At 42.2% G+C, this 25,248-nt stretch overlaps 3 protein-coding genes across 3 annotated transcripts in view; 2 read left to right on the top strand and 1 right to left on the bottom strand.

Annotated features, from left to right (window-relative positions):
- LOC145444867 (dihydropyrimidinase-like) overlaps positions 1-25,248 on the top strand; it is a 177,442-nt gene that overhangs the window by 125,157 nt on the left and 27,037 nt on the right. The window lies entirely within an intron of this gene.
- On the top strand, positions 5,537-7,184 carry LOC145445643 (long-chain specific acyl-CoA dehydrogenase, mitochondrial-like). Its single transcript, XM_080323846.1, has one exon. It carries the CDS (start codon positions 5,689-5,691, stop codon positions 6,988-6,990), a length of 1,302 nt encoding a protein of 433 aa, XP_080179972.1. The 5' UTR covers positions 5,537-5,688; the 3' UTR covers positions 6,991-7,184.
- On the bottom strand, positions 10,255-25,237 carry LOC145445642 (protein argonaute-2-like). Its single transcript, XM_080323845.1, has 17 exons — positions 24,772-25,237; positions 22,964-23,153; positions 22,715-22,835; positions 22,338-22,519; positions 22,143-22,279; positions 21,935-22,080; positions 19,920-20,083; positions 17,666-17,903; positions 17,054-17,128; positions 16,864-16,989; positions 16,263-16,461; positions 15,905-16,064; positions 15,740-15,830; positions 14,666-14,860; positions 14,269-14,505; positions 13,109-13,308; positions 10,255-11,975 (listed from the first exon to the last, which is right to left on the bottom strand). Exons 1-17 carry the CDS (start codon positions 24,890-24,892, stop codon positions 11,852-11,854), a joined length of 2,706 nt encoding a protein of 901 aa, XP_080179971.1. The 5' UTR covers positions 24,893-25,237; the 3' UTR covers positions 10,255-11,851.

Genomic DNA, 25,248 nt, shown 5'->3' with positions numbered 1-25,248 from the left:
GGGCACAAGTCCATCAAACCTGAAATGGACAGTGGCAGGAACTTTCTACCTATTGTGGGTCGCTCTTGCGCACACATACACTCATCAGATATGCCATCACATCATTGTACTCATGACGTAGTTTGAAGAAGTAGGTTAAGACCAGATTTTGCAGACGTTTGTTAGTCAATTGGATATCTACTTGTTGAAGCAGAAAATGAACGGTCTGAAAAGAACCCAAGTAGTATGAAGAAATAAGTTAGACCAGACTTTGTATACATTTGTTAGTCAATTGCATACTATCTATAAGCTGCTGACGATTACTCCTGACGAGTATCAAATGAAAATATTCGGATTTATTCAATCGTATATAGGAGCATTCTAATCACAAGATGAATAGACGTAACAAAGGAATAATGACTATTATTAGCCTACTTCAAAAACGTGATGCTTTTTGTGAAGTCCTCAAGTAGGTTTTGATTACTTTCACAACTTCAGAAGGCCTGACTTCAGAGTCAGTTTTAGAACTTGCCTAAATTGACTTGAAAAATTTAGAAATTACTTCTTGACTTGATTAAAAATTTGCAATGACTCGAAGATAGTGACCTGATCCCAACTCTACCTCGTACTATGAAGTCTTCACCATTATTTGCTACTGCGAGACCACCTTCGATCACAATGTTCATCACGTAGGCACACTGGTACATCAGTTTCGTCTGAATATTAAGCCATGCCACCGGTAGTGGCCAAAACCTGTACAGTATGCACTGCACACATTTCATCTGCTACAGAGGTCTCGATAAAAAAACTTTTCACAACGTTAACGCCACTTCCTGAAGAAAGATTGCTGACGAACCGTTTGTTTACATTGATTTTATACCGCTGGTGAAGCATGACTCGCGACGCGCTCAAACGCAGAGCTCACTGGAGTTTCCAATCATTGTATATATATCATTGAGATAACTAACCTCCGTGGGTTAGTTATCTATAGCAGTGCTCTTCAACCGGGGTTGTCGTACACCCTAGGGCAGGGGTGGGCAAACTTTTGAGCTCGCGGGCCGCATTCAACATCTGAATCCATTCGCGGGCCGCACTATATAAAATGGGGATTATAAACCAAAACCCAATATTGGTATTTCATTATATAGTGAGGACACGAAGATAATATATATGCTTATTTAAAACAAACATTGCTTTGATGATATCGTACACGCGTCAGAAACAGTGGCGAGATTTCATAGGCTGGTCGACCTCAATAACCAATTTGTCAAAACTCTAGAGATGAAAGTCGGTTGTCCCGATTCTTGGAGCAGGATTGAAATTTAAATATGTGAGCGGCGATCTGTTCATATATTCACTAATTCCACTTTTGGTTCAGTTCCAAGACACACAAAGCTGACAGAACCATAACCATGTTAGCTTCAAACATGCTTCTACTATTTGTAGATAAAATATAAATACTCGAATTCTACGCATACAGAGAACGAATCTACCTAACACACGCGCGAATCGTGTTTATAAGCACATAAACTAAAATAATTAAAACTGGAGTAAAATAATTAAAACTGGGGTGGCCAATCTGAAATCACTCTCGTGATCCGAATTATGTCAATCTCGTTTAGGATGTCTGTGATTTTTAGCAGTTGAAACCTTTTAAACTGCGTGGGCCTTGAGATGGTTGCACAAGAAATAAAACTTAAAAAATAATACTGGAAGTATTTACCTCAGAACAGTGGTTCTCAAACTTTTTGGGACACGCCCCTGCACTTATGATGGTGAAAGATTTCGCCCCCCCCCCACCTTATCGTCATATCACAAAACGCAACCAGGATGCTAGCAAACCTAGCGGATAGTTTGATGGCACGGAATGTTACGACTATGGATCAGTGTTGGGATCAAGTCACCACCTACGAGTCATTTCGAGTCATTGCACATTTTGACTCGAGTCAAGTCAAGTCAATCAACTTTTGAAGGTGACTCGAGTCAAGTCAAGTCACTCGATTTTTGGAGGTGACTCGAGTCAAGTCGAGTCGAGTCAAGTCAAGTCACGAGTCAAGTCACAATTCAAGTCAAGTTGCCTTTTCGAAGTATGATGCATGACTACGTCATTGCATTTTGCTAGCTGTCTGAAATCCAGATTGAGTGGTCATTGCTTCTGAATCAAGGAACAACGAATATAGAGTTAAATATACACGCAAGAAGCCGCTGTATCGCTCACATATACGTAGAACTGCTAGACTAAAAGTAATTGCATCGCCTCAGTTTATAGTTATCAGCCAAAATAATGAATACAGAAATTAATTGACAAGATGCAATACATTACCCATTCACATATTGATATGATACAATTCGACCCTGCGCCAATGGTTGAGGACTATATAAACTATATTCGAAATAAATCCCAGTGAAATAAGAGGATCGGGTTAAGGTAAGAACAGACAACAGAAATAGACATTTTGCTATTAAATTACTTTACTATACTAGCTTACGACGACGTAAGGTGTAAGCTTCGATCACCTCGTTTGCGGTCAATTTGTTTGTGAGAAAACAATTGAGGCCCAGTAAAACACACGATCATTGAATAATTGGTCGCTCTCACAGGTAACACCAGCATTTCGCGAACAATCCGAACATATACATGATACAGTGATTTTTATCAACACATCATCCACATTTTTTATACGCCGAGTCAAGTCAAGTCAAGTCATTTTAGCAAAGTGACTCCAGTCAAGTCAAGTCATACGAAAAAGGTGACTCGAGTCTGACTCGACTCGTCCCAACACTGCTATGGATGAGATATTTTCAAATATGAAATTGAGACTAAATACAGAGCAATAATGAGGAAATTGGTGTAAATCGCGCGGAGCGCGTTAAAAATTTTCAGCTGATCTCAGCATCTCGCCTACTTTCAGATGCTTTCACGCCCCCAAGGGGCGTGAGAATCACTGCCTTCGAATTATCATGGTGAAATATACTAAGAAAAAGTTTAATCAAGTCCCTGCATTAATTCGATTTTTAGTATGCATTTTATCACTGTTTTTAATAAGTTTCTTTAGACTCTCGCGGGCCGCACAGAAAGGGGCGGGCCGTAGTTTGCCCACCCCTGCCCTAGGGTGTACCAGAATTTGCAAAGGGTGTACTACTCGGATGGGGTGTACAGGGGTGTACCAGATCTGAATTACAATGCGTCGATGGCTAGCTATCACAAAGGCAGGTTTATGGGTCAGTACAGGTTGACGCACAGGTTAATGAGCAATATGGTACGTTATCTCAAGTGTAATACTGTACACCGCATGATTGTGATGTCATAAGCAAATATTTCTCCTATTCATTTAGCCGTCGGCAATAGATCAATGTTACCGTTTGGTGTTGGAGAGTATGCTGAGAACAAACATGTGTTCAGCTAGTCATTTGTCTTTAAGTGATTTTTGAGGAAACCGCCGCGATAGCTCAGACTTCTTGGATCGGTACTTTCTACCCGACGTTAATAAATACCGCAATGCACATAAATGAAGTGATGTAGTCAGTCAGGGTCGAAACAGCTTCCATGTCGAAATCGAAACCCTTTTGTTTTAAAACGCCAATTTTATGTCCAATATTTCGCCATACATTTGCAATTTAGTATTTTGTTATTAGTGATGCAAATTAGCGACAATAGACTGTGTATAGCGGCATACGATCTGAGGTTACTGACATCTCTTGCAGCCCATGTGCTACTATCGACTGTGTGTGGTGTGAGGCAGGCCTGTTACGTAGTGCGCTGGTGCGCCTGCTATCATCGCTGATCTGAATTACCGCTTCTGCAGCGGTAGTATTACCTACTCTCTCCCCAATACTGTTACATTTAGGTTGATTATCGTTCGTAATGTCATGCTGTTTTTGGGCTGACACGAAATAAATTCCAATTTGCGTGGCGGGCGGCCTAACTGGCTGCGAATAGACTCTGTGACCAAATACTATTTTATTCAAATCCAAATTTTTTGACGGCAATAACTCCGCTTCTACTGGTTGGAATTAAGCCAAATTTGAAGAACATCGTTTTTATAGACAACCTAATACTTTCATGGGGTGAACAGATAAATTTCAAATTTTTCGTTATTTATTTTTGTATAATAAATAGCAACTTTCTTCTCCCGTAGCAATGCGGCTACTGGTTGGAATTGAACCAAGTTTGGTGTGTAGGCTTAAGCTAGGTAACCTAAGAATTTTAACAAGTAGCCAGTACGATTTCAGAAAAAAAGTCATTTTTTAGGACCCCTAATGAACAGGGGTGTACGAGTTTTGAGCAAACGTTAAAAGGGTGTACCACGTCGAAAAAGGTTGAAGAGCACTGATCTATAGCTATACGAGTCCGTCCGATGCTCAATGCTCACCGAATCCGTCCGACAGCTCCAGTCTCTGAGGAACTATCCGTCCTAATCCAAACAATCTCAACCCAAAATCCATGCGAATAATGTCGTCCAGAATCCGAATCGAATAGCTTTTCCGAAGAATCCTAATTGTACAGCTGAGCTGCGAGTAGTATTTAGAAAGGCTAAGGTTAGGGTTAGCTAATATATATTTGCTCGGGCCTATGACAGAACAACTCTAGAGTGTTACCACTTACCTACCAGTCATATCAGAACGTGTTTAGGCTACTGTCCGTGTTCGGTTATGGTATTTTTTTTCTTTTGACTTGAAATCACGTGCCACGTCAAGTCACGTCTGGTAAGAACTATCCAAAAATATCCGAAGCAGATGTTACGACTATACGAAAATATCCGCAAAAAAATCTGCAATAGAAGCCGAATCTGATCCGAAGGTCTCGAAATTGTGCAAAATCCGGTTCGAACCCTATCCCAGTCCGTCCGATGCTCATCACTGATGCTCGTCACTGGTTCTCTACCGCACGTCAGGTCCGGCATACTTGATAGAGCAATGCGTTTTCTTGTATTCCGTCCTGATCATATGGTAGTTGTCCTTCGTTGACGCGCGTGTGCCGTACTTGTGCGCTTTTGACTCCGAGGTGAAGTAGTCGTTTAATTTTGAGGGACAGTGACCGCAGTGGAACTGATACATAAACTTGGCAATTTCTAGCTTCCTCATATCTTCTATGTTTAGAACTCCAAATGTTTTGAGTAGCGATTTATCAGTTGCACATCCAGGCCCCCGTGGGGCCTTGGCAATGATACGGATGATCCGATGTTGTAGTTTTGTGACGAATGGCAAATGGCGACAAAGTTTTTCGTCCTATCAAAGTTACTTCATGTACTTTATTTCTTTTTACAGAATTATAGGCATATGATGTAGGCTTTCTAAGAGGAATTCCAAGTTTATATCGTATTAGGATTCGGATTGGAGTATACAAATTTCTGGATTAGGACTAGGATTGGGATTTGAAGCTTCGGATTTGGATTGGACTTGGGACATAGAAATTTCAAATCCGCTCATCTCTGATGCATCGCGGCGACTGAATGAACTGCTGGTGTGCTGGGGCTATTTGTTATATTTCTGCTTAGAAAATAGTTTGAAATATCGAATCCCGAGATGTCACAGTGATATCCGGATCCGGTTAGTGGAGTTAGTTTCGTAATCACCATCTCGGGCGACGACATTGGTGGTGGTGTAACAAGCTTTTAGATTACTGATACCGGTATCATTATAGGTAATCTGTGGTGGCAATTCTGAGCGGTAACGGATCGTCAACATCTCTGACATCGATCGGGTAACATGAACAGCGTCGCGCGTTATTTACGGCTTAGCCGACCAGCTTTTCAAATTCTGTCTACCTCACGCTGTTTCTCAACTTCCAAATTTGCGGCGTCCGATGTCTTCCGGCCAGAACCGTGTCAAGCAAGTCGCATGACAGATGTCGGAACTCGACGAATCTTCGAAAGCGAACATGACATGTTCCGCGAGGTTGCCCGTAAATTTTTTCAAGAACAAGTCGCCCCGTATCATAGCAAATGGGAAGAAGATGGACAGGTGTCTCGCGAATGCTGGTTGAAGGCGGGCGAAGCTGGCATTCTGGGAGTCTCTATACCTGCCGAGAAAGGAGGAATTGGTGGTGACTGGCTGTCATCCGCCATTGTTCACGAAGAGCAGTCTTACGTTAACTGCAGCGGCCCGGGATTTGCCTTGCATTCCGACATCGTCATGCCATACATCAGTAACTACGGTACACCGGAACAGATCGAAAAATACATGGAGGACATGACCTTGGGTAAAAAGATCGGCGCCATCGCTATGACCGAGCCAGGAGCAGGTAGCGACTTGCAGGGTGTTCGCACTAATGCAAAGCGTGACGGTGACGAATGGGTGCTCAACGGAAGCAAAGTGTTCATCACAAACGGATGGATGGCTGATGTTGTCGTAGTGGTTGCTGTCACTGATAGAGATGCAAAGTCAGCAGCCCATGGAATTAGTCTGTTTTTAGTTGATGGCGATGCGCCAGGATTCATCAAGGGCAAAAAGCTGAAAAAAATGGGATTAAAGGCCCAGGACACTGCGGAGTTATTTTTCGAAGACTGTCGTCTGCCTGCAAGCGCGTTATTAGGAGGAGAAGCAGGTTTGAATAAAGGATTCTACATGTTGATGAAAGAACTGCCACAAGAACGTTTGCTCATCGCGAACTTGTGCATGTCGGCGTGCGAGTTCATGTTTGAAGAAACGCGTGACTATGTCAAGCAAAGAAAAGCGTTTGGTAGACGTATTGTCGACCTGCAAACTATCCAACACAAGCTCGCCGAGTTGAAGACTGAGATATCAGTGGCTCGCGCATTTGTCGATCAATGCAACGAATTACATAACATCGGCAAGCTCGACAATTCGACTGCTTCCATGGCGAAATATTGGGTCACGGACTTGAATAATACCGCCGCGTATAAATTACTTCAAATGTTTGGCGGATGGGGATACATGTGGGAGTACCCGATCTCGAAAGCGTACGTTGACGCCAGGGTGCAGACCATTTACGGAGGGAGTAATGAGATCATGAAAGAACTCATAGCCAGGCAGATTATAAAAGATTAACTCACCAAAGCAGCCTCAACCATATATTGAAGATTCATTATAGTTATCTTTGTATTGAGTTTTGTATATATCCTATTGCAAGCTGTGAGATTATCAAGTCTCTAGGTACTCAAATATAGAATATGAAGATTTTCTTTATTAGACATGTGATATTGCACTGTATGGTTTCAGATTATAAACGGTGTTGCACAGTCGTGTTTGGCGTATCCAGTAACACAGGTCGGAAAGACACCTTCCACTCTATTACAACAATCCAATAAACTTGAGAACTTTTTAACTAAAAATAGCCCAAGTTGTTTTTGATTCGCTTACGAACACATGTCAATATTACCAAACGATTCAAATTTGAGAACTTTTTTGATTGAAAATGAGTTGTTTTTAGTATGATTCATGCATATCGATTGCATGTTTTCACTGTATTTTATCTGGAAACATCTCTTGATTACTGGTAACTCAACCACTCCACTCAGACACAAATATTTACAGAAGTTGTATGTCGAGACAGTGTTTGCAATGCAAATGTTATCGACACTTCTAGTTCTAACAGGTAGCCTGACGTTGCAACCTGACCAATCAGTCAGTATGCCATTGCTGAAGAATTACAGACTCCTAATGAAACCTTCCTCTATGAACAAATCAGGTTATCTTGGGTGATATCGAAGGTCTCACATTCATTTTTCTCATTCCTGACATGTTTATTCGAACAAATACGTCATTTTCTGGCCTCTTCGAAGTCATGTGACTTGTCGTATCGCGCTCAATGACTTGATTACGAGACGAGTCAACCAGATTGACTGAGCCATTTTACATTACAACACTGAGTTAGCGGCATTAATGCTACTCTGGAGTTTTCGGTGACATTGACAAAACAGATATATCAACCCGATAACACCCATGTGCAAATACATTTTTGCTATGAATTGATATACCGAGGTGCTGCAGATGTTGCGTAGATCTCACGTCAACATCAAACCTACGCGTCCTCACCGTAGGCAATGCCATTACAGTTGCCGTGAGCTTATGCGTAGTGAACACGTCCAAATTGCTTGCACTAGAGTGTATTTGTTGAAAGTCAAAGAGGGATTCGACCGGCATAAATTACAACCCCTCGGCAGTCGAATGAACAATGTTACATACGGCACTGGTCAGAGGTGGATGCTACAGATTTAAGAGTCTAAGACAGGGGTTCTCAACCTGGGGGGCGCGCCCCCCTTGGGGGGCGCGGGAGGCTCTCAGGGGGGGCGCGAAAAATTGACGAAGTCAGTATAGGGGGGGCGCGAGAAATTGACAAAGTCAGTATAAATTGTACGTGTCTGAACATGTGTTTCACATCCATTATGAGAAGACGATTAATGAAGATGAAGTTTATTCCATATTCAAGAAAGCTTGCAAATACAAACTCTAGCAACAGCGCTCAACTGAGTATAGTCTGATTTCAACTTCATTTGAGCAAATTTTTTAAATTCTTTGGAGATATAGAGAGCAATTCCCACGTGTAAGTCATTCATGGCTTCATAGCCTTGATAGTAGCCTAAAGCTTGTCGCGCTGGGCAGCTCTTGTTAGTAGCTTACGAACTGCACTGCCTAAGACAGACTTAGATGCAACATAGGTTGCCCGGTTTTGCCCTCAATTAGGCTATAAATCAACACAATTAATTATTTTCGAAAACTGATCAAATCTAGCCTGGCAGGACAGAACGACGCCTTGCTCTCTGTACTCACTAGCAGCATCAGGATTAGTCTCAGGATGACCTACATTGAAATTAATTGGATGTCTTGTTCAATGTTTTTTGTTATTTTCAAACAAATTTGAAGAAATTTGTCAGCAATGTAAAAGACAACAACTGGAATGCAGATTCAAAATTTGCGTAAGATATACCTTATGTATACTATTAAATCAGGGGTGGGCAGCCTGCAGCCGTAGAAGGGAATTTGAGCGGCCGTCGACGCCTAATTCAATTAGTATGTGTTGGCGGCCGTAGACATGCAAATTGCAATTACGAATTCACTGCCGCATTTTCGAGAGATTTTAATTAATCTTGAAATTTTCTTCGCCCTCCGCGCAATTCAACAAGACTTCATTTTTCTATTTTAATGCAGTAGCTCCCTTCTTAATCTGAGCCGGAATGGGAATTGGCAAGAAATAGCAATTCGTTCGCGACCCTGGAAATTTTTCGCGCTCCGCGCGACAATGTGCACCTCCTGGCAACTATTCATAACATTGCCATTCGCGATTGTGAAAAGTAGAATAGTCCGGAGTTCACCGGGAATGGATATGGACAGTTTACCGTAGGAATTTTGCGTCCAGATCGTTCATTGCGGCTATGCCCTGGAATTCGGCCTTACGCTACATAAGCAATCGAAATGCGGTCATGATTATCAAAAACGTTGCCCACCTCTGTATTAGATGATGTGCTCTTTTTGACATGACGATAAATGCAAGGGGGGTCAGGGGGGGCGCGAGTTTTTTGACCATCTCCAAGGGGGGCGCGTGTTAAAAAAGGTTGAGAACCACTGGTCTAAGAGTCTAACGGGTTGTTTCAGCATCCTCCTATCTGCACTTAACTGATCTCAAGGGCAAGGACTTGTCGTATCACACTCAAATACTTGATTACAAGACGAGTCAACCAGATTGACTCAGCCAGTTTACATTACAACACTGAGTTGGCGGCATTAATGCTACTCTCGAGTTTCCGGTGACATTGACAAATAAATAATAATGTATGTTATGTAGAAATAGTGCTGTGAACACGTCCAACACCTACAGCGTATTTGTGGAAGCGCCAACAGTTCTTAGGCCGGCATAAATTACAACCCAACCCATCTTAATGTGTAAAAACATCTAACTAAAGACAGGCAGCAGAATGAACAATGAGACATGCCGCACTAGTCGGAGGAGGATGCTTCAGATTTAAGAGTCTAACGGGTTGTTTCAGCATCCTATCTGCACTCTAGTGCCCTCTGTACACAATTATCATTGTGGGTTCATCAACCTCGTGATCAGGGCCAAATATTTGCTCTGGTGACAGACGTCATTGACACACCCGTGGCAGCGTGAAATCAGAAGTATCGAGTCAATCAGTGGTGGAGTGAGCCGGCCGTACATCAATTACTGAGAGTACAATAGAATTTTTATTCGCACAGCGATACACAAATACTTCACAGCATTTGTAAACCATGTGCTCAACTTACTGCCCCGCTACATACAAGAGCAATAGCTCTTGCATGCCCTATTCACCCACCAACCTGAAAAGTAAAGCACTTCAAAATCAATAATGCTCCATGTTATTATTATCGGAAGCTACTTGCAGCATCACATAAAGACTACCAATACAGGCTGAAGACACGAACGTTCTACTTACATGATATACAGAACATGCACCGTACTAGTACAACATTGATGCGAGTTACTGGGTACCATCCTATTGAATAGCATTAGAATCTCTACAACAAATAACAAGAAACAGCAGAGCGTCGCTAATTTCTCGAGACCATCATCTCATGGCTACATATAAGCTAACCTAGTAAAATAACGTTCGGCATAGCAATGTCATTCGCAAGACTGAAATGGAACGCAATGAACCAGACAAAGCCTCTGCGCTTCTGATAAGTGCAGTCAGCAACCAAAAGTATCACTGGTCAGGTTGCTAATAATGGTCACCTTGTCTGGAACGAGCACGTGGGCACCAGGAGTCTCAAAGATCAATACCGCAAGCATTGAATCATCGGCATCTTGTCACAGCGCGTCCTAGAGCGCTCATTTACATTGTGCTCTGGAGTGATATATTAATCGATACAGCAGCGTTTAACATGGATATGTACAAGAAAACATGCAAATTTTCAATGAAAAGGCAGGCTATACCTTTGTGTCGGGCAAAAGTCGTACCAGGCGGAAATTTAGAAATCTCTATCGAGGCAAAAAATTCGGCACACGAACCATTTTGAACCGAAACTTTACAAAAACCGTTCCTGACGTGTGTGCGCAGGATATCGCACAGCCCGTTGCAGTGGCAAGAACATCGTGGATGGAAATCTTTTTTCGAAAAACTCTCACAATTCCGTTTACTACTGCAACATAACGTTCAATTCACAGAGGATACAGCACAGAACTTTATAAACCGTCAAAAGCGCTATAAGGCTAAACGCGGAACGCTAAAAGCGTGTCATGGTAGTAACGTGGAACAGTGCCCCGTCGGCAATTAGTGGCGTTGTTCTTCCGAACCACGCGCGCAACGCCAGGCCAATCAAACAGAAACTGGCCGTGGATGACTTATCTTTCGTTAGGCTACAGTGTGAGGTCGGTTTGAAGAAAAAGGAGCCTTTGTACGGGGATTAGGTAAACAAGCAATCGTTTGCACTTAGAACAAGAGGAACACTAGTTGACGGAACTGTTATGCCCTCGCAACCCACACAGTTTTGACAGTTAAGATCAGAGGTCGGAAAAATAACTCCGATGATGCGGTAGTCTAGAGACGGTGTTCAAAGTAACGTATTTTCAGGCATCGGAAAAAGAATTTTATCACTCGATGGCTGGCGAAGACAGCTGATTAGGGCAGAGAAATAAAAACGAACTAAACAATTGACATTCATGGATGAGCGTACAATCACAAAACATCGGCTGCATGCAAATTTCATAATTATTCCGTCACTGCAGACCGGAGCGTACAGTCAAGTGCTGAATCGTGAATAAATAACCCGGTGTTAAATTAGGTCTGTAAATGATCAAAACACTGGGAGGCACCAAATTCGCGGCAAAAGACTTGGTTTGATCAAGAACCTGGCGACTTTCAACGGCGACTCAAGAAAAATGTTGTTAGCGCAGTCGGCAGGCGCCAACGGTCACAATGGGAGCTTCTGCATCCTATGCGAAATACATGTTGCGCCCAGTATTCGGATGCACGATCACGGCCTTGGCCATCGCCTGCAGCTGGGACGCGGCGTCATGAGACGGTCCCGGGTATCCTTGATGGGACGAACCCTCCCCGCTGCAAATACAATCTTGCGTTATAATACGTGATGTTGACAGGCGCTTTCAATTATTTTACAGATTCACGGCACAAGTTGTACATATGCCACTATATACAATGTTTTGTGATCACAGTGGAATCAAAGGAAGATTATTCATTTTCAACATAAAATTCCCCTCGCAATTACAAGAGATCTGTCTCGTGTTTTAACACCAAAAGCCTGTAACCCATATCGAGACTGGAACATAGTCAAGTAGTAGCAACTATACGTAATACTGTAGGCTATTCTGTGTTACCCTACAATCTTCAAAGTCATTGGCTATCGAAAAGGGAAGTAGGAAAGGAAAGGACGTAGTTTCTTTTTGTCCTTGATGTGTTTTTTACGACATATACACTGACTCATGATACACATACACACGATCTGTGCATATGCATACCATGAGTGCATGATGTGCATATGCATACCAACACCATGAGTGCATGATGTGCATATGCTGCTGGACAAGGAAGTGCAGATGTAGCCTTTACGGCTTTCTAAGTCATGCACCACCCCTCCATGCTATCCCAGTAATGCATAAGCGCCTAGCAGGGAAGTCATGGATACCAGTGTTACTAATCAGGTCTTTGGTCTGACCCGGCCGGGGATCGAACCCACGACCAACCGATCAAGAAGTCGGACGCTTCACCATTACGCTATCTTGTCGCTATCTTGAAGTACATAAGCAAGTCAAGGTACTTACATATTTTTTTATACTGGTAGCAGTTTTGACGTGCCTTGAAAATCGAACTCGAATGCAACTTAACAGACATACCTACTTCGATTTGCCAAGTAGGCCTAGGCCTAGGTTACTGCTTTGTCAACTCACAAAATGGCATCAAAAGTCTATCGTAGGATTTCATAGCAAGGTAACTAAGCCTGACTTGGCAAAAAAGAGTCGACCAGTGAACAATGATGATTGATGCACAAGATCTGCATATTCATTACATGGAAACCGGCATTTCATATTCGACGTGGTATTCAAATTACGGTTACAAAACCGACAAAATCATAGAAAGTAGCTCTGTAGTTAAATAGGTCAGTACAAGCCGATAGACTCTCTCCTCACACTGACAAATTAAAATATGATCCACGGCTAAACTCTACTACGCACCTGTCGTAATCCTTGTCGACGAGATGGTATCTGGCTCTGAACGCAACCAGATGAGCGTAATAAGCAGGCGCCGGAATGGAGACCGATCTGGTGCACCTCACGTAAGTATGGCACAGCTGATAGGTCAGAATCTGCAAGTCGTCCGCGGTGAAGGCGTTGTCATCCCACAACACATGATAGTGAGATGGGCGGGAAGTACCCTAAACGAAAACGATTCAACATGAAACGCAGGCCTACAAATATGATGTGGGTGGTCTCAAAGTCTGAAATATAAGCCACCGTATTTGAACTGCATTTAGAAGATTTTCACGAGCCGTCCTATTGCACTTTATCCATCTCTGCAGCATCAAGGTCACTTGTAATCGTCTGTTAACCCTTTGCGCCTACTAACCTTGACTAAACCGCCGTGGTTCGTAAATATACTTACTTTATAATATCGGTTGACAATTATCTAAAATACCGTACTTGATAGCGTCAAGAAAGAACCACAGTGAACTAAAGCGAGTTAGAAATTTCACAAAGGCCGAGGAAGCAATGAAGCAGGGTTGTAATGACTCCAGTCATGATTCGACTCGAGTCAATCTGTGTATTGACTCGACTTGGACTCGAGTCATTGCGCACGACTTGGACCAAGACCAACATTTCACTGTAGTTTTTAAGAATAATGAAGTAACCACATTGTTGGTATTTCGCCTATTGATACTGGTACTTGAAAATGCAATCAGAAACTGATAAAAATGAGGAAAATGAGTATATTTTAAATGAGAACCATTCGTGAAAAAGAGTTATAAAAAGTGGTTTTACCAAGACTTCAACTCGAAACTGAGCAGTCAACGCAATCACTTTAACTCGGACTCGAGTCATCATACCAAGACTCGGACTCAACTCTCTGCTCGCTGACTTCGACTCGGACTTGACTCGGTGGTTAACTAAAGATGACTCGAGTCAAAACTATAAACGTGAGACTGACTTGTAACCCGGAGCCTTGTGACTTGGTTACAACCCTGCAATCAAGTGCAATATGAACACCGGTGAAAATGTTTTATCTGCAGTTCGAATACGGTGGCTTTCCAAAGAAAAATATTTTCACAACATCCACTTAGTTTGAGACCGCATCATAATTAGAGTGCTATATATTCCTTTAACGTCGGCAAACCTACCTGAATACCGGCGTGGCTGCAGAGGTAGAAGTCAAATTCGGTCGGGTGGCAAATGCCGAGATCCACGGTGGTACCGGCGGGTATGTTTCCGCTTTTTCCAATCTTGTCCTCCTTGTTGCGACAGAACAAACGGGTGTGATGCCGTTTCTGCACCACTATGAAAGTGATGCCGGGCTGATATCCGACCTCCAGCTTCGTACACGCTTCACGTATGGCCCGCAGCTCGTAAGACAGCACCTGTTTTGAATCCAAACAACCGATAAGAAACACAGATACCCAGCACCGCATCGGATATTCACGGCTTGTTCAACCGGTTTACAAAATTGGTTACAGAAACGAATGTCGTCGTCAAGAGCCTCAGAGGGTACCCAATACCCATCGAAAATCCCCGTTTTACCTGCTGGAACTGTCCCTCGGACACACCGTCTCGGTACAGTATCACACGGACGGGTTTGAAATGTGTGGCGCGGTAGAACTCAATCATCAGGTCGCGCACCATCGTGCTCAGGTCGTGTATGATCTCCTGCCTGTGCTGCTGGACGCGAACAGTGGCGCAGTACCTCGAAGGGTGGGCGTCCATGCTTCCGACCACCTGCGGATGAATTAAAAAATTGAAAAATCGATCACAGAAGATTTGGTCCAGATACCGAACACTTCAAATCGAATCGCTGCTTTTCAATGCAATTCCATCAATCGAAATTGAAGGCGGGACATTATTCGATCGAAACGGAATTCAGAGCGACTCGCACAGTGAAAATATAGAACTATTCGTCATGTAGCGAAATAATACACAATCGTGGATCCTTAATGATCTAACGTCAGTGAAATTGCTTTCAGCGGCTGAAATTTTTAAAGGCGTAGAGGTAGCCGGGATGCCGAGAAAACCTTCCCATTCCTAGGGATTGATCAACTTTATTGCTTAATCACTCTAAAATACACCGCTACACTTCCTACAGCATGGACTCGTTCTATATTTCCAGGGTCAATGTCTATCGGACGGTCGAGATCAACTGTAGGATTATCTGTGATATCGACACCATAAGGATTATCAGTCATGTTCGGGGTAGAGGCATCTCAGCAGCAGCATTAGATGGAAAGGGCTTATTCTTGAATTATCGTTTTGAGCGCTAACACAGGTACTGTCACGTGATATGGCTTCAAGTTGAAAAGGATCGCTAGACACACAATCATCACATTCAATTACCAGTTACAGTCGTTATTGGGAGCTGTCAAGCAAAACAGCTTAGCTAAAAATGTAGTTATTCCCTATGATTCGATTTGACCTTATCTAATTCGAATGATCGATTTCGCACCAGTGAACAAGTAGCATTGTTACATTGCTTGCACACCCACAAAAAATTTTCCGAGAACGTCAAAATGCCATAAAAACCAGCGAACACATTCTTTGTAACACCCATGAACAACACAAGTATTAATACAACAACAGGAGACTGTAGAAGATGCAACTTACAGCAGCAATAGACGGCTTCCTCATATCACCGGCTGGCGGGTGTGTGACGTCGGCACCAAAGAATATCACAGGTTCGTTGAAAACAGCTGGCCTGCCGAACAATACACACAATGGACGAAATCCTGCGCACGCAAATTCGATGAAACGCGGAGACACAAACAGTACCTTATGCTCGGCACGAGGATGTTGTTGACGCCACCGAGTTTGACGTTGATCTTGAGGCAGAGGTTGGAGAGGGTCTGCGGTGAGGTCCTGGTCACGTTCTTCATTTGCACGCACTGCGTGGCAATGCCCAGCAGGGTGTCTCCGACTCGCTTTACTTCGGCTGGATGAAACAATACAATGACATGATAGCACCACGAACTGACAGAAAGACCTCGAGTGCAGATTGATAAAATATTACTCTTGAAGTAAAAGCGTATAATTTTGTTACTTGAATCGAGTCGTTACAACGATATAAGACCCCAACACCAAGTATATCGTACGTATTTTCGATTAACAACTAATCAACATGTGGACCTACCGTATACAGGAGTCTTCCCGGGCAGCACGACCACAATCAGCTGTAGGGCCTTGTACTCGTGGCACAGGTGCCGGAACAGCGGCTCCACCTGGTCCGAGCCCTGCGCGTACTTGCAGAACACCGGCGTGCCTTTGATGGGCATGCCCGCGTCCTCCGATATGCGCTGCAGCTGTTTGATGAACTGACGCAAGTGTTGATCCTGTCGGTAAAAAAGACACTCAAATCACGCCTCTGCACAAGTGAATTTGAATGTAACTAACTAGTTCCTAATGCTGGACAAAATCGTGTGCCCTCATTACAGATAATGTGGTATATTTGATCATAACAGTATAAATGAATTGGAAAGTTCGAATATGCACCTTTTTTGCAACACAGAGAAAACGGTATGTTTCGAAAACAATTATTTCATGTTTGATTTGATTATATATGAACAACCGAGATTTCAACACTTCCACGGTGGGAATATAGTATTGAAACGATAGTTCTTGCCGACTGAATAAGGAGTGCTCCAATACTCGACAGGAGCCATTACAGCTAACACTCGATTCAGATTTGAGCACTCAAACCGTTGTGGCCAGTTCTGCTAGTAATACCAACTCACCGAGCACATCCTCTGGTGTGCAAAGCACGCAATTGCCCAGACCTCAATACTGATCCCGGCATGAAACTGCTTCCCCCTCATGTCCCACACGCCCTGATTGGGCGTCGCCTGCATGCGGCTCTCAAACTGAAACACGATCGAAATCATACATTATAAGAACTAGCCTATAACACAATCTTGGGCAACTCACTCTCACATCACCGCCGTACTGAATTTTGGGTGGAGGAAGGACGCGCCCACGTACTTCGGTCATTTCGTCAATAACCTGTAAAGAAAGACATTCGCCAGTCAACCCACCGTACAAACCGAGGCTGTGGAGTTTCATTCAATTTTCTCTTGGTAGAGTCTGAGTCGTAGAAATTTTGTATCACACTTTGGAGCCGGGGAAACACATTCAGGCTATAGTCAGAGTTTGGCAAAATGCTCCCAACACTTTAATATCGAACCAAATGTTCTCAAATGTTACTAAAACGCACAGTTACATACAGAAGTTATCATGTTTTCCAAAAGAATTCAGTTGATTCACTCGGTAATAATAAAAACTAAATACGTAATAAACGCAGGATTTAATAAACGGATTCAACGGCATGTAAGAGTCCAAATTCTGTTGAGAAAAGATTAAGAATAGGAGTCTGTAAATCTACTCAGAAAATCATACCCTAATACATTTTGTCTTATTCTTACCAAGTGAATCACCCTAAATAAAAATGTAATAAACCTATAATTTTCTGATTAGATTTACAGGAATGTTGGAGCTAGAGTCGGTGGTAAGTGAACCGACTCCACATCCTGATGCACATACCTGGATGCCAAACTCTTTCACATACGGATCCTTGTTGAACTGCGCTTTCTTGACGAGGTTGGCAATCTCGGCCTCGCGGTCCGGCGCCGACCTGGCAGTGGCTTTGATCATGGTGGACGTCTGCACGTCGGTCAGCTTCTTGATGCATCTCTGTCCGGCCACGATGTTGCATACTTCGATAGGCAAATAGGTGTGCTTTTGTTCTTGGCCGACTTGAAGGCACGGCAAGGCAGGAAATCTGAAATCGACAAGAGCGTGCCAACTGTCGCAATATCGCCAACGCGCATATTTAAATTTGAAGCAGTCACTCAAGTGGTAGGCCAACATATTGCATATCTGTCCCAAAGGAATGCAAAAATGATTAGAATCAGAGCGCTATGACATATTTTAAATGTCTAAGACTGATGCCGCTATTTTCGTTGCTACCATCGCATTCCACTAATGGTGCTTCTATCCACACCATAGCTTGCATAATTCCTCTAAATCCTAATTCGGTTTAAATTGTACATAACATTTCGCGGCTCCACAAAAATAAAAGAACGCTATGGCAATCACACCTGAAGACTGATAATAAAGCGAGCGTTACACTTAGGGGAGAGTGGGTCGGTATGGGCCACCAAATCTTACAAAGCCATAACTTGGCCAAACTTGGTCTAATATTCCTAAATTCCGGTATAGACGATCATTAATTATATGGCTAACTACTACTGGTAGAATTAAGCTAAAATACCCATGTATTTGGAAGTGACATTAAATTTTGTAACAATACTTCATTTTTGTAAATAAAAAATAGGCTTCGAGGTATGGGCCGGGGGGTGGTGAGGTATGGGCCGCTGTCTGTATTGAATCAATAAATGTCATTTATATCCTACAAACCTCAACTCTTGTCACAGTTACCAACAGTTTGTATATACTGATATAAAGCCGGGCTGGAAGTGGACAATTCATATATTTCAATTCCCGTATTGATCGTAAGCCATAACGCATAACGAAACAAGATAACTAAAAATATGTAACATGAAAATCACTATCAAATCATGCTTCTTTCGCCTCAACTACCCCTTCAAATCCCAATGTCACAGCTCTATCTCTTATTTAAGTGGGAGTGACAAACCATGATACCTATTTGAGCATATGATGACATACTGTGCTAAAAAACTTTTCTCCTCTTCATTCAAGACGGTATTGGAAAACGAGTTTGAAATCTTTTTCATGTGAGACTCTCAGACTCATCCCCTGTTTTTCCAGATACCTGTTTAATGTAGCTCTACCAATTTTGTACTGACGGCATGCTTCTCTTTTTGATACCTCCTCCCATGCTTTAACGTTTCATATTGCCATTGCCAAGCTCAGATCTGATTCTGAAAACTGGCCTTTTCATGATTTCATGATGGTTTCATGATTTACTTCCAAGTGATTGTATATGGGAGGGATAAGACCAACACCGTCTGTATTCTAGAGATTAATATATTTAATAGGATCAATGAAATATTGATTTCAGGTATATGTTATGCTGTCCCATACCTCAGCCCATTGAGGTATGGGCCGGCCCATACCCCAACCTGCTAAAAGGCCCATACCTCAAACACACCGTCTTGGGGATTCTTACCATAATTTCAAGATCCCAGAGATTGACTAAGCATTAAAACTATACTCTATAGATAGCATATTTCTATAGCTTTCACACCATAAATAAGTCTAATCCAAACATCCACATATCTGGACTCAAACCCAAATTCCCTATTTTCAAAAAAATTTACTTTAGACCGCAAAACTTATATATCTCTAGCTGAGTCAAAAACTCCGCTGGCCTCATGGATGTGAGTAACATGGGTGATTCTGGAGTCTTTTTCTAACAATCACAGAGCTTGACAAGCATATGTGATGTCACATTCACCAGATATGGCAGTGGCCCACACCTCAACAGTGGCCCATACCTACCTACTCTCCCCTACATCCGAGAAAGCTGTACTATCGAATCATAAGCATCAGAAAATTCTCATTGCGAACCCTCATTATCTTTTACTTCTCGAATTTAGGAATAATTTTCCGGACGCATTTGCATTCATTATTAAAAGTAAGTCGCTAGATAGTGGTTTTCAAACAACACTGGATGAGAAATATCTTTCCTTTTAATACCTCAATTAACATAATTAGGGATGCTACTTTGTTTGTCACAGACATGGATTTCGGGGTCAAGAAAAATTTCTCAATGTGCTTAACATACTAAAACTACTGTAACGGTTGAACTTACTGCAGTGTACGCTGATGTTTGTCTTGGAAGTAACGAGCAACAGTGCATTCTATGGCTTGTCCGGTTTCTAGCTGAAGTGGGAAAGTCTGGTGCGACGCTGGTCTGCGAGTCACGTTGCAAACGCGGTACTTTCGCTTCGCTGTTCCACAGTGGGTGATTTCAACCTATGAAAATGATACAGATAACATCACACTGACATAGAGTACGATATGTAGTAGGATGGCAAGTTTCATTGTTTTTAAAATTATATACTATTATACACAATATTGACCAAATCTAGCCTTGTCTTGTAGAGGAATTTTCAAACCATTTCTAGCTCTGGACATTTGCTCACGATTTTTTTGACTAACACAAATCTATTACAAAAATTTGCGCTCAAATGTTTAACCAGTCAATATGATCAATGAACCATCAGTTTTTTTCAACCTTGACTAATCGAATGGTCACCTTTGAGGAACAGAAAGATTTTCAAAACACTTTAATGATGATGTCATGGAATATTTAATCTTTATAAGGCATAATCTGGAGTTGATTGTAACTTTTATCAACTTGCATCCACACTACACTAGTGCTAGTACTATGCTGGCCTGAGCCACCTCGACTAGGGAACAACAGAACAAAGTCATGCACGTCTTCAGTCAAATACTACAACTTAGTCATGATGGAAAATTTTGACAAAATTACTGTGGGGGAAAGTACGCGTAATTGAAATGGCGCACAAAGTCACGAGCTATTGCACAGAACAAAATTGTAGATAAGATATCCTGCTGGCACAGGCATTGATGTGAAGCTTTCAAGCTGTTTCCTGTACCGAGTACGTTACATTCCAAATTTGTCAATTCTCAAAACAAACTTGCATTGTCGAGTTTCCTTTGTATGCGCTTGGTCAAAAGGATAAAGTGAAAGAGTCTACACAATTAACTGTAACGCATCTCCACTTTATCTTAAACTCAAACATTATTCAGTATTCAATTACTATCATTGCACCACTGTGACAGAAAACGGCTAATATTCGTGATCAATTCCCTGTGTGTTAGTGGAAATGTCTTTGGAGGCAACACAAAGTATGAATTAAAACTAATTTCAGAAACTTACAGTTTCAGGTCTGGGAAAACATAACAGTAAAATATCCTAACTCAAACCTACTCAATCATTCCTCGACATAATATGCAAGAAATAACATCACATTTCAAGGATTACAATTTACCAGTAACTCTATAATAGCAAGAAATAGACATATTCCTAGCATCAATCATTCAACCTTTCCACCAGTAAATCATACCTTGGGAATGCCAAAAGGCCAAAGGGGTTGTAAAAGATTCGATTCCAGATTAGATCAAAGTGAAACCGATACTCCAGGATTGCAAACTGACCTACATACTCCTATCAAACAAAGAATTTGCATAATATGGGCAGGTCGAAAATCCATATATATACCGGCATATAATATAAATCCATAGTACATATCTATCATTTAACAATGTGAAAAACCTGCAAGTATCAGACATTATTTGAATATTTCAAAATTCCAATATACTTGCTTCTTGTCTTATCTCAGAAAGAGATGATTAACTACATAGTAACGTAAACCCTACATGTAAAACTTGGTGAAATTATTAGAGCAAAGTGAAACTGATACCCGTGATTGTAAACTGACCTACCTACTATCAAACCAAGCATTTGTATAATATAACAGGCAAAAATCAACTTGACATAATATAATAGAAATCAATAGTAGACATACATTCTTCTAACAATACTAAAACCACAAACCTCAGTGTTTACGGTATTCACTTCGTCAACACTTATCTCTGCGACACAGCGATAAACTACATAGCTTCTTCTCCTTCACCACACTACTCAATTGTAGCTACCATAGTACTATGAAGTAGGGATTATCAACATAGTGCCATAGTACCTATCCTAGTACTACGTAGCACTGATAAACTATACAGTACTGTAACCCTACAAGCAAAATACACGTTCTATCACAAGTCAGTAGCAGCAGAAATCACCTTCAATCCCTTGATCTCTTTAGTGAACTTCACACGTTGCGAGTCAGTGAGACTTCTGATCAGATGCAGCTCATCACGACTCACTTCCAGTACCTCACACAAGAAATCGACGCAAGACTGAGCTTTGTAGAACGCCGTAGCCGAAACTGCGTTGCAAATCCAGAATTAGCATCGCAAAAACCCAAGTACGCTAACAAACCAACCGTACCATCAATATTCAACATCATCTTCCATTGCGACGGACGCATCGACTGATGGAAGCCAAACCAAACCTCGCGACCATGCCCCAAGGACGGCGTCGATTGTTCTGGCGATGAGAAGAAGGACCTCCCCACCGGCGTGTATCTAGAAATAGAAACCATGATAAAACTCCTTCGAGTCTAGACACACAGACATCGCTTACTTCATAGATGGCAAGTGACGCATTACAACATCCAGAGCGGTGACTGTCTCAAACGGTATTCCGTGCATCCTGCCTTCGAGAGCAAGTTTCAGCGAGTACAGAGACACACGCGCACACCATTTGATGGCGACACGGAATGTTCGGTCCCTGCCTTCTCCAGGCAATGTAACATCGACTTCGAGCTAAGAAGAAACAGGTATATGATTTCAATGACCAACAAGACCATTTGGAAGTGCAACAAAATTTGATTTAGCCAATGCGATCGGGGTTAATAGGACTTCTCTACGCAATCAAACTACTAAAAAATTGATAACAGCATGCACATTCGTTACGTCGACGTATCATGAAAATCAAATTCACGAAATAGACGACCTTACCTTCTGGTTGTCGATGGGAAGAGGTTGTGCAGTGTACAGGTTTTTTCTCCCATCAAAAACAGGGTTACGATCTTGGAATATGGCTGTGCGATAATTTTCCACCATGGTGTCGATAATCTCTCTGTCACAAATAGAAGGTGCTTAGTAATACAGTAGAAAACAAAACTAGCTCGGAACGATTTTTAGGGCGACAGCGAAATTGTCGCAAATTCGAATGTTCGAGTTGATGTTTTAGAAATCAAATCTCACCTATTCACTCTTCGCGGACATTTGTCTGGATGGATGTCGATGTCATAATGATGGATGTCACCATTGGGTATCGAAACCCTGAAGTAATTCGCTTTCAGCCATATCGGTTTGCCAATCTGACCGACGTTGGGTCTTGTTGGGGCGTTGAAATCCTTGGAATGAGCAGTTACCGGAAATCTGGGATCTCCAGCTGAAAAAGATGACAACGATCCAGTACAGTAACAGAATAGAAGCAGTGTAATTCAAATCACAAGTATGCCTGTGATCCGGATACTAAAACATTCAAGAGCACGCAATATAGATTTCCTTCGAGGTTCAGATTAGTTGAAGATATACTGTAGGTATCAATAGCTAAACTGTATTATATCATTGTGGAATCGGTCCTGTTGCACTATAGCCTATCTCCGCTGACAGCACAAGGTCACAGGTTGATCAAGGCCTGGCTCGACTTGGTGTCATTTTTAGGCGTCTAAGAGAGCCGAGAGGGCTGCTTGTTTATATTACAGGAATGATTTTGTGGAACTCAATCTGAATATCACATATCGGGATGGTGGGGGATCATAATGTGGAGGAAAACAAACTCATTCTGTTGCAACATAGAGAAGCTCGATGAAGAAATTTCATACGGTATTAGCATGAGTGTTATCTCATTATCATTTTTATCAGGAAGGACGTAGTTTCATTTTTGCCCTTGATGCGGCATACACCGACTCACGATAGACATACACACGATCTGTGCATATGCATATGAGCATACCATGAGTTATGATGTGCATATGCCGCTGGACAAGGAAGGTGCAGATAGCCTTGTACGGTTTTTGAAGTCTTACACCACCCCTCCATGCTTTCCCAGTATCGCACGAGAGCCCCAACTGGAATCTCGGTACGTTTTGCCTGACACAACATGTGAGCAGCGATGATTCGCCAAGTGTAAGTAATTCAATAAAAATTTATGAAAAATAAAACATAGTGTGAGCCCAGTATGGAATCGGTGTCCAAGGCACGCAGGATCACGCCGACTTGGTCGCCAGTTGCACGCGGTCACGCCGTCACGGGTCGTTGATTTCATTGAAAAAAAAAAAAATTGAAAAAAAGTCAATGTTCTCAGCCACCCCAAATGCTATATTCCAGTTAGTATGTGGTATATAATGTTTTGACCTAGTTCTCAAGCCAGGATCTGTTGATTACTGTCTGTTGGTAAAGTACTTGCACCTTACCAGTTGCTAACCATTAGCATCTGATCTCTTGTCACTGGCTTAACACAGTCATTTGAAGTCAGTAACCTTGCTTGTCACGCCGCAAAGTTGACTCTGTCACGCGAAAAAAGCTTCTATCACGCAGGATTTATTTCAAAAAAAGGACGGAGATTCCAATCAGGGTGTGAGCACAGGACACCGGTTCCATACAGGAGGAGCGCAAAGCGGGTAAGCCATGAATACCAGTGTTATTAATCGGGTCTTTGGTCTGTACCGGCTGGGGGTCGAACCCACGACCTACCGATTAAGAAGCCAGACGCTTCACCATTACACTATATCAATTCAATATATACCACAAGAACGACAATACACTGAAAATAAAGGAACGTGTCTCTCTCATCATTGTATAGTAATAATTTTTCATTTTGATTAGAATGTTATCAACAAGCCAGTACAATCCGGGTAAATTACATGAAATTAGATAAACTGTAGCCTATGATGTCACAAAATTGTTAACGCTTGTTCGTAGTTACGAAATACACACTGGTATAGGCTAAATAGTTGTTTGAGTTAGGTTATATCACTTGGAAAGCATGAAAGTTGATTACAAACCTGAAGGCCTCGGTGGCGGATTGACAGCGGGTGTTTGAGTAGGGGTGGGTGGCTGAGCTTGAGGGATGGCACCAGCTGCGGGCGCTTGGTATTGAGGGAATGCGGCAGGTTGCTGGAACATGTTGTGAACTGCTCAGCAGCAGTTGACTATGAAGGTAAAATTTAAAATACTAAAATGTCAAATTTAGCTGAAATTACAATGCATAGCTATCTGAATTTGATCCAATTCAACTTTTACATGAACAAGGGTATATGCCCAACAATGCCAAACAAACGATGAGCGCGATTGTGACGAAAACAGGAACTGTGCCTTCTTACGTCGCCTGGAACAGCTGTAAGTTAACGTAGCACAACTTGTGTTGCAACACGTAATTTTAAAGCCGCGCTAGGCGAATAAAATGGCGACGCCGTGACTGATATAAGTTTAAACCAAACGAAAAGCCAATAATTACGGGACTACTCGAAAGCAGAGATGCC

The sequence above is a fragment of the Botryllus schlosseri genome, chromosome 8, assembly GCF_051294905.1.
Source record: "Botryllus schlosseri isolate E-star chromosome 8, Bs_hap1, whole genome shotgun sequence".
Classification (NCBI taxonomy): domain Eukaryota; kingdom Metazoa; phylum Chordata; class Ascidiacea; order Stolidobranchia; family Styelidae; genus Botryllus; species Botryllus schlosseri.
Note: the sequence above shows the minus strand (reverse complement) of the source record. Positions and strands in the feature narration are given on the sequence as shown.

Excerpts from the sequence above, each read along its gene's own strand:
- LOC145445643 (XM_080323846.1), top strand. The coding sequence starts at position 5,689 with ATGAACAGCGTCGCGCGTTATTTACGGCTTAGCCGACCAGCTTTTCAA.
- LOC145445642 (XM_080323845.1), bottom strand. The coding sequence starts at position 24,892 with ATGTTCCAGCAACCTGCCGCATTCCCTCAATACCAAGCGCCCGCAGCT. Across the intron at positions 22,520-22,714 it reads TTCCCATCGACAACCAGAAG|CTCGAAGTCGATGTTACATT; the intron begins GTAAGGTCGTCT and ends GTTTCTTCTTAG. Across the intron at positions 14,506-14,665 it reads CCGAGGGACAGTTCCAGCAG|GTGCTGTCTTACGAGCTGCG; the intron begins GTAAAACGGGGA and ends GATTCAAAACAG.